General features: G+C 30.5%; 1 protein-coding gene across 1 annotated transcript; it reads right to left on the bottom strand.

The window, feature by feature from the left end:
• Positions 1-4,755: 4,755 nt before the first annotated feature.
• Positions 4,756-8,991, bottom strand: EAF01_011470 (uncharacterized protein; the record flags this gene model as incomplete). Its single annotated transcript, XM_038919728.1, has 1 exon — positions 4,756-8,991. The coding sequence occupies one exon, from the start codon at positions 8,989-8,991 to the stop codon at positions 4,756-4,758; it is 4,236 nt and encodes a 1,411-aa protein (XP_038764938.1).
• Between the last annotated feature and the right edge of the window lie 645 nt (positions 8,992-9,636).

Below are 9,636 nucleotides of genomic sequence, written 5' to 3'. Positions count from 1 at the left end.
TATTACTAATCTCCTTTTTTTATATTATATCAATAAAATTCTTATAAAATTCTATTTCTCTAATTTATTATTTTATTTCTTTATTATATTAATATTCCTTATTATATATTTAAATAATATCTCTAATCCCTTAAAAAATCAATATCCCTAATCCTTTAATTAATTTATAACCCTAACCCTTAAATTAAATTATATCCCTAATCCTTTAATTAAATAATAATTCTAATCTTTTAATAAATTATCTCTCTTTTCTTTCTTTCTTCTTTTTATTTTAATATTAATTATCTTATATTATATCCCTAAAAAATTCCTTTTATTCCTTTTAAAATTTATTTATATTATTATTATAATAATCCTAAATATACTATTTATTCTAAACTTTAATTTTATTTCAACTCTAATTCAATTATAATTTTAATCTCTTAATTCAACTAAAACCCTAATCCCTTAATAAATTAATATCCCTAATCCTTCAATTAATATTAATTCTAATTCTTTAACAAACAAATAATCCTAATTTTATTTTTTTTATTTTTTTTAAAATATTCTTTATCTTTTTTAATAAATAAATTTTATTAATTATATTTCTTTTATTTTTCTATATATTTATTCTTTTTATTATTATATTTTTTTAATATTAATTCCTTTTTAATAATCTTATAATTTCTTTTTTTTTCAAATAATAATATTTTAAATATTATAACCCTAATCCCTTAATTCAATTATAACCCTAATCATTTAATTAAATAATAATTCCTTTTTTATTTCAATCCCTTTAATATATTTATCTTCTCAATATTCTTTTCCCTTATCTCTTAATTATTTTTAATTCTTAAAATTTAATTATATATAAATCTCAAAAAATTCCTTTTTTAATATTATTTAAATTTATTTCATTCTTAATTTTTTTTTTTCAATTTATTATTTCAATCTTATAATTTAAAAAAATATTTCTTTATTATATTAATATTCAATTATATATTTAAATAATATCTCTAATCCTTTAATTAATTAATATTCTTATCCTTTAAATTAAATTACATCCTTAATCCTTTAATTAAATAATAATCCTAATCTTTTAATAAATTATCTCTCTTAATTTTATTCTAATCCTTAAAATCTTTTATCCCTTTTTTCTTTATTTCAACTTTTTATTTTAATATTTATTATCTTATATTATTTTTCTAAAAAAAATCCTTTTATTCCTTTTAAAATTTATTTATATTATTATTATAATAATTCTAAATATATTATTTATTCTAAACTCTAATTTTATTTCTTTTTTAATTCAATTATATTTCTAATCTCTTAATTCAATCAATAACCCTAACCCTTAATTAATCAATAACCCAAATCCCTTAATTAATCAATAACCCTAACCCTTAATTAATCAATAACCCAAATCCCTTAATTAATCAATAACCCTAATCCTTAATAAATCAATAACCCTAATCCTTAATAAATCAATAACCCTAATCCTTAATAAATCAATAACCCAAATCCCTTAATTAATCAATAACCCAAATCCCTTAATTAATCAATAACCCTAATCCCTTAATTAATTAATAACCCTAATCCTTAATAAATCAATAACCCTAATCCTTAATAAATCAATAACCCTAATCCTTAATAAATCAACAACCCTAATCCTTAATAAATCAATAACCCTAATCCTTCAATTAATATTAATTCTAATTCTTTAATAAACAAATAATTTTTTCTTTTCTTATTTCAATCCTTTAAATAATATTAAATATATTATCTCTAATTAAATAACTCCCTATTTCAATTATTATTTTAAATATTTAAATTATATCTATCCCTAATCATTTATATAATATAAATTTATATCCCTAATCCCCTAATAAATTTATATCCCTAACCCCTTAATAAATTTATATCCCTAATCCCCTAATAAATTTATATCCCTAATCATTTATATAATATAAATTTATATCCCTAACCCCTTAATAAATTTATATCCCTAATCCCTTAATAAATTCTTTATTCTAATCTCTTTATAATTTCTTTTTAATTTCAATCTTTCTTTATTTCTTTTATATCTCTCTCTTTTTCTCTTTTTATTATTATTAATATTATTTTTCTTTTTATTTTTTCTTTTTTCTTTTTTACTTAATTCAATTCTATTCTTTTTCATCATTATTATTATCATTTTCTTTTTATCATTTTCTTATATTTATTTATTTTTATATACTCTAAAAAATTTATCTCTAATCTCACTTTATTTCTTATTAATAATTTTACTTCTTTTTTAAATTTATTTTTATAATAATATTAATATAACCCTAAATTTATTTTATTCTTTTTTTATTCTTTATTTTAATTCCTAAAAATCTTATTAAATATTATTAATTCTTATTCTTTTCATTTCTTTTTATTATTATTATTATTCCTTATTCAATTATTATCATATTATACATTTTATTATCTTTCTAAATTTTATTATAACTCTAAAAAATTTTACTTTTTCTTATTATCAATATTATAATTCTCTTTTAAATCAACCCTATTTTATTTTATTTTTATTTTTATTACAATTATAATTATATAATTCTTTTTTATTTTAAATCCTTAAATATTCAAATTTTATTCTTTAAAATTATAATTCTTAAAATTCTTAATAACCCTAACCCTTTAATTCATTAATAACTCTAATCCTTTAATTCATTAATAACTCTAACCTTCAATTCATTAATAACCCTAACCCTTCAATAAATTAATAACCCTAATCACTTTATAAATAAATAACCCTAACCTTTTAATAATATCTTTTTCTAAATATCCTTTTTAATTTCATTTATTTAAATCAATATCTAATATCTTATATCTTTATTTTATATTCATATTTTATATTATATTTATTTTTCAATCTTTTTTTTTTAAATTTAAATTTTCAATATTAAATTTATCTTTTAATACCCTTTTTTTCAATTATTAAATTAATATTTTATAACCCCATATTTCTTATATTAATCTTATAATAAATTAATAATCCTAATCCTTTAATTATCTTCTTTAATTTAATTTCACTATAAAAATCTTATTATTATTTTAATTAATTTAATTTCTTTAATTTTCATTTATTTCATTTTTATTTCAATTAATAATATTATTTTTAAAATATCTATTTTTATTTTATTTATCTAAATTAATATCTAATATATTATATTTTTTAATTTTTTAAATTTTCATTTTCTATATATTATATTTATTTTTCAATCTTTTCTTATTTTATTTTTTAATACTTTTTCTCCAATCATTAAAATAATATTTTATATTATATATTTCTAATACTAATCGTTTCAAAAATTTATAATTCCAACCCTAAAAATTAATAACCCTAATCCTTTAATTAATTATCTTTTTAAATTTTATTCATTTTTAAAAATATATTATTATTATTCTAATTAATTTAATTTAATTTTTTTTTTCTTTTTTATTTTTTTTTAAATCAATATCTTTTATCTTTTTTATTATTAATATTATTATTTTCTTCTAAATCTTTTTTTTTTCTCTTTTTTTTATAATTCCCTTTTTATTTTATATTAATAATTTTAATCTTATTATTCATTAATAAATTTTATTTTTATATTAAACCCTAAACCTTACTTTTATTATTTATTCTTCTTCTTTATAAAATTTTATTTATTATTATAATTAATAAATCTTTTATTAAATAAAATTCTTAATCTTAATCTTTTTATAAAATCTTTATATTTATATTAAATAATAAATCTTATTTCTTTTTTCAATTAAATCCTACTTTTATTATTTATTATATTTATACATTCTTTTATTACTTTTTAATTTTAATTCTAACCCTAAAAATTAATAACCCTAACCCTTTAATAATATCATTCTTTAAATATACTTTTTTATTTATTTAAATCAATATTTAATATCTTATATCTTTAATTTATTTTTATATTATATTTATCTTTCAATCTTTTTCTTTTTTTATTAAATTTATTTTTCAATCCTCTTTTAATTCAATTATTAAATTAATATTCTATATTATATACTTTTAACCCTAATCCTTTAACAAATTAATAATTTTAATTCTTTAATAAATCCCTAATTCCAATTTATAACCCTAATAATATTCATAATCTTTAATTAAATACTCTAACTCATTTTATATTTTCAATTCAATATTTATTATTTCAAATCCTAATTTATTCTTCTAAATTTAATAATTTAATAATAATCCTAATTCTTAACCCAATTATTAATTTCAATTTAATTTTTTACTTTTCTTTTTTAAAATTATTTAATTCTATTAAACCCTATTTTTTTTTAATAATTTTTTTCTAAATCTATATTTCCTTATTCTATAAAATTCTTTTATTATCTTTTTAATATTATTCTTTAATTTTAAATCTTACTTTTATATATTCTCTTATTTCATTCTTTAAATATTTCATTAACCCTAATTCCTTTCTTATTATCTCTTAACCCTAACCCTTACCCTTACCCTTACCCTCACCCTTTTTAAAATACGTAGCGGTTCTTAATCATTTTAAAAATCTCTTCCAACTTTAACCCTGATCTCTTACTTTATTACTAGAACCCTTTATTCATTATTTTATTCTTATCTTATTATTATCATTACTCTATTCTAATTCCCTTAATATAAGAGCTGCAACCTTATTCCCGTAAACCCATTCATTCCCCTCCAAATCAGTCCTCTCCCCAAGCCAAATCATATACGCAAGAAGATCTTCCCACGTTCGTTCAAAATGCCTCTCGAGCCATGCCACCCCCCCCCACCCTCTTATATGCCGCCACGCAAATGGGAATCACCATGTTCGGAAATCGACACTCGCTCTCTTCGTGATCAGGATCGGCCACTCGACAGATATCTTGTGGTTGATAACAATTCCAACACACGATGTATCGTGGCATCCAATCTCTCTCGTCAAATTGGCACGCTTGTAGAGCTTCCCCCTTAGCATTAATCCAATCAAATCTTCGAGAGCATTGTGAAGAGAGGTGATCGAAGCGACGATGGTGAATTCGACAGTAGAGACAAGAATCCTGAAAGGTTAGGAGATCCTGCTCGTATCGATCGAGGATTTGATCCTGTCGAAAATCTTGAGTGTGAATCTCTCGAGGGCCAGTGGATTCAATTTCTATAGTAGATGGATTTAAAGTGTATATCAAATGAGGGGGGCGAGGTTCCTCATGAGGTTCCCTACACACTTGACAGACCTCATCACTTGACATGCACCAACGCCAATCCGAAGGCCGATCGAGGAATTGACTGAGGACGCCACGTGAGCAATATTGTTGAGTGAGGTAGAGTTGCATGGTAGCTTGATCGGGTGGAAGAAAGGTATCACGTTGAGGTCTCCAAGTCGAATTTAACAAGATGATGGAGGAAGCTTTCCTCCCATCGCGTCCCGCCCGACCGGATTCTTGAGAGAAAGCCGTCACCCGCTCTGGAGCATCGAGGTGAATGACCCATCGAATGTGAGGGTAATCAAATCCAATCCCGAGAGCGGACGTAGCAGCGATCACGGGTTGCTGAGGATTGGAGAGCCACCGTTGAATGATCTCCCCCTTCTCGCGAACCGTCCCGGATTCTGATGTGTACAGAGGACAATTCATCAATTCTGCTACCGCGCCAGCAACATCACGAGTGCGACAGTAGATAATAATCTTATCACAACTTTGATCAAAGATATTAGGATCGGGCCAACACACTTCAATTAACTCTCTCGCTTTCTCCATCAAAGAATCAACTCCATCTCCATAACTAACAAGATATTGAAGGTTAGATCGATTGGTCGACTCTCGAATGATTTGAGGGCAAACCAATTTGTTCTGTTCGATGAATAATTCTTCCATCACCGGAGGCAAGGTGGCAGATAGCCAAATGGATTGAGTACGAATTTGTCGAATGAACCACCCAACTTGCGTCATGCAAGAGCGATACTCACTCGTAGTAATGGTAAGGTGACACTCATCCATGATGATGCGATCCAATTTCTGTCGAAAGACTAGCCCTTGAGCGTATTCCAAAAAGCTATCGTTGCAAACCGCTTCAGCCGATACGATCACCAATGGAGGGGTTTCCCGACACTCCACCGACCACACGACCGAGGGAATCCCAACTGCATTAAAACGTTTGATCATGTCAATCCGCAAGGCCACCATAGGAATGATCATGATGGTGGTGCTAGCGTCCGCAAGGCTAGCGCTGAGCATAGGAATTAAGGTCTTGCCGGAGCCGGTTCCCAAGATCAAGATGACTTGTTCGTGAAAGGTAGTTCCAAAAGTAGTCAACACCCCACGACGTTGACCAGGTTGACGAAATTGAAAAGTGACAGAAGGGAATAATCTTTGAGCCACTTGAAGTAAATCCTCTTCCGAGTACCCTTGCCTCTGACGAAATCGACTTCGTTTCGCGGCTCGCAACACTAGAGCATCCGATGGACTCGAGGCTCGCTTCCCTTGCAGAACGAAATCGAATCGAAAGAAGGAATGCCAACTAGCCGAAGCCCGAAAGCCTCGATGCAACATAGTATTCATGGTGAGATTGGTCGTTCCAGCGTAAGCTACATTGAAGGTTTGAAAGCTGTGATTGCTAAATTCGGCCAACGCCCTCAAATCGGATTCATCTTCAACAAATTCACCAGGAGTATGGTCCAGATCAAAGTTGGCTTGTTCTCTCGTAGTAAACTTCTCTTTCGTGATGGAAGCAGCAAATTGTCGCCAATTGGAAGTGTGTAGTATCGAAACCTGAGCACGTTTACATGCTTTCCGTAAGCAAGTCGAAATAACTCCATCTACCCACACAGTCCCTTGAAGATTGGACCAGAGGTACGGGGATATCAAAGCGGTCGGATTTTCTTGTCGAAGAAAGATTTGTCGAAGGGGAATAACATATGCAATATAAGTAAGTAATAAATTCCCAATAGCTTTCGGGAGAAATCGAATATTATTCTTGTATGCACCAGATTGTTGTTGTCCTTTGTGATATTGGGTATAGATCATCACCAACTTTTCCCAAATATAAATATGTCGCTGTCGTTCCATATTCCGCCACGTGATAGAAAGCAATTCGGGCTCTCGCAGAGGTGGACCAGGAGCAATGTGACAGAGGATCAAGAGTCGCTTTAAGAATTCCTGAGCTTGCACTTCATATATCTTCATAGCTTTCGAACACAAGATTAACCCTCCCTCTTGATCAACCTTGAAGAAAGTGGTGTGCAATTTAGTGTTCGTCTTGATGTATCGAAAAAGCCTCAGATCTGCCCCTTCTAAAAATTCCGAATTGTGTGAGTGGGAGAGCCAAGAATCCCCAAAATCCTCGGAATCCAGATCATCCTTCATCCGCCACGAAACCATCGAAATTAAATCTTGCATGCCAAATAACAATTCATCGTACAGGAGAGAGTGAGCTTGTTGAAATTCCGAAAGCACCACGTTCGAAATCTGTTCCATGGATATTTCTACCCCGCGATACCCCACAATCTGTCGATCCAAAGACCATCGAGCTTGGTGTTTAGCAATGGAAGCCTTACTCACCTTGAATAAATATAAACGCCACTGAAGAATGTAACCGAAGGGGGTCTCGGCTAATTGTTGAAAGAACTTCTTGCAGAGCGTGGTGAGGAGAATGGGAATTTGATCTTCGTCCTCTTGCTCTTGAAAACAGACAAAACCAAAGAGGATCAGTTGCGCCGTCCACGTGAGAGCCGACAGGTAACTATTAAAATTTCCTGGCTCTTCCCACAATCCCCGCCCATAAATCATGCGACTCTTCATAGCACAAAAACTCAAGACCGGTGATTTAAACGGTGCACTTCCAATCGAGTGACAAATCAAGGCTAGATATAATCGTCGAATAGCATGCTTCAAAGCTAATTCAGATTCTTCGGGATCTTCCATATTCAAGGCTTCCATGATAGCATCCATCGCACGAATTTGGGTTGAGGTCGGTTCGATAATATCACGTGGTAATGATTGATCCGATTCCGTGGCGGTGAAAAAGCCATCCTCCGAATACACCACTCGATAATAATATACCAAGAGTTGTTTCCCGATCAGGAAGTATTTGACCAACGTCGAAGCATTCTTGTGATATCGGAACCCATCCGCCTTGCCACTCGCTCCGGAATAAAATTCATTGAGGATGTTAGCTCGCTGCTGAGTCATCTTACGATCGGGGGATGTATCAGAGCACAATTGATAGGCATCTCGCATCATAGCTTCGGCGGCATGGAGGATGCGAACAAGTTGAGGATCATCCGCTTCAAGGTAATCTCCATCCAATTCCTTCTTCGATGGGAGCTTATACGAAGCCCAAATCTCCTCGTCTTTTAAATGAACTAAGTGAAAAGGGAACTTGGTGACGTCGTGCAACCACGGTACCCTCTCGGAGCGAGATTCCTTAATGTCCCGAACGACGCCAGCTGCCTTGAAGAGATCCTTTTTGACATTCAACGCATCTTGCTCAATCTGATCAATGGAATCCTTCTCCGACCGGGTTAAAGGGATCACATCGCCATTTCCACCATGGGGCCCAGGATTTGCAACAACCACAAAGTAATCAACATACCTCGGTGCAGTAAAGTACGTTTGGAGTAAGCATGCCTGCCATAGCGGGGTCGCTTTGTGCTCGCTCGCTTTCCGGCCATGAGTCACCATGTGATCCCGCATTCGTGGGAGGTGAGTGGTTAAAAAGGATGGATCGCATGATAAACACTGAAAGCCGTGGAAGACTCTGAGATGCTCTAACTGCGCAGCCCTACGCGCAGGTTTGTCTTCTCGCAATTGACGCTTCGTCTTCAGACTTAACGATTGAGCGTAGCTCAGTTGAGCTTTCAAAAGATCACCTGACAGGCGGTGGGGTTCGGCTCGGAGGTGTTGCGCGATACTTCGGGCCCCTGGAGCGATGCACGTCTGGCACTGTGTGCAGATCAGAACCTGGTGGTCAGAGTTGTATGCGAGGTCGCAGGCCATGCGGAATGGCAACGAGACGTTCTACGGTTGCAAGATCGGGATGGGAGGCGGGGATGAGGAACCCAAGAAATCCCCTTTTGTGAAATCCCTTTTATAAAATCATGTGGGGGTCGTGTGGGGTCTTGGGGTTATGTTCCCAGACAAATAACGGCCGTGCCCTCCTTTTATGCCATGAAAGGGCCCTCGCATAAGGGGTAGGTCATCGAAAATATTTTCAAATCATTCTATAATTCCATGTTATATAAAGAAAAGATATTAGGGAGTATGATTTCAATAAGAGATTTCAATTATACGATTAAAAAAGATTATCTTTCTATACTCTTATATTACTAAATATCGATTTGTTTAAGGTTGATATTTTGATATTTAAAGAAAAGAATAAACTCTTTATTAAATCGGAAATTTTAAAATCGACAAAAATCAATGATTTCTATTTCGAAAGAAAGAATCTTATATTACTTTATACTTTAATAACATTATCCATTTATCAAAAGTACGTTAATAATATTAATTCTTTATAAGATACTTTATACCTTTTATTTTTATTGAAACCAAAATTATATAACGTAACGTATGGGGAACTCGGACATATGGGGAACTCGGACACTTTTTCAATTATTCTACACGCGATCTTGTTCTACGAGC

This window comes from Botrytis porri (assembly GCF_014898465.1).
Source record: "Botrytis porri strain MUCL 3234 chromosome Unknown BPOR_021, whole genome shotgun sequence".
NCBI classification, from domain to species: Eukaryota; Fungi; Ascomycota; class Leotiomycetes; order Helotiales; family Sclerotiniaceae; genus Botrytis; species Botrytis porri.
This window is presented reverse-complemented; position numbering and strand designations above follow the sequence as displayed.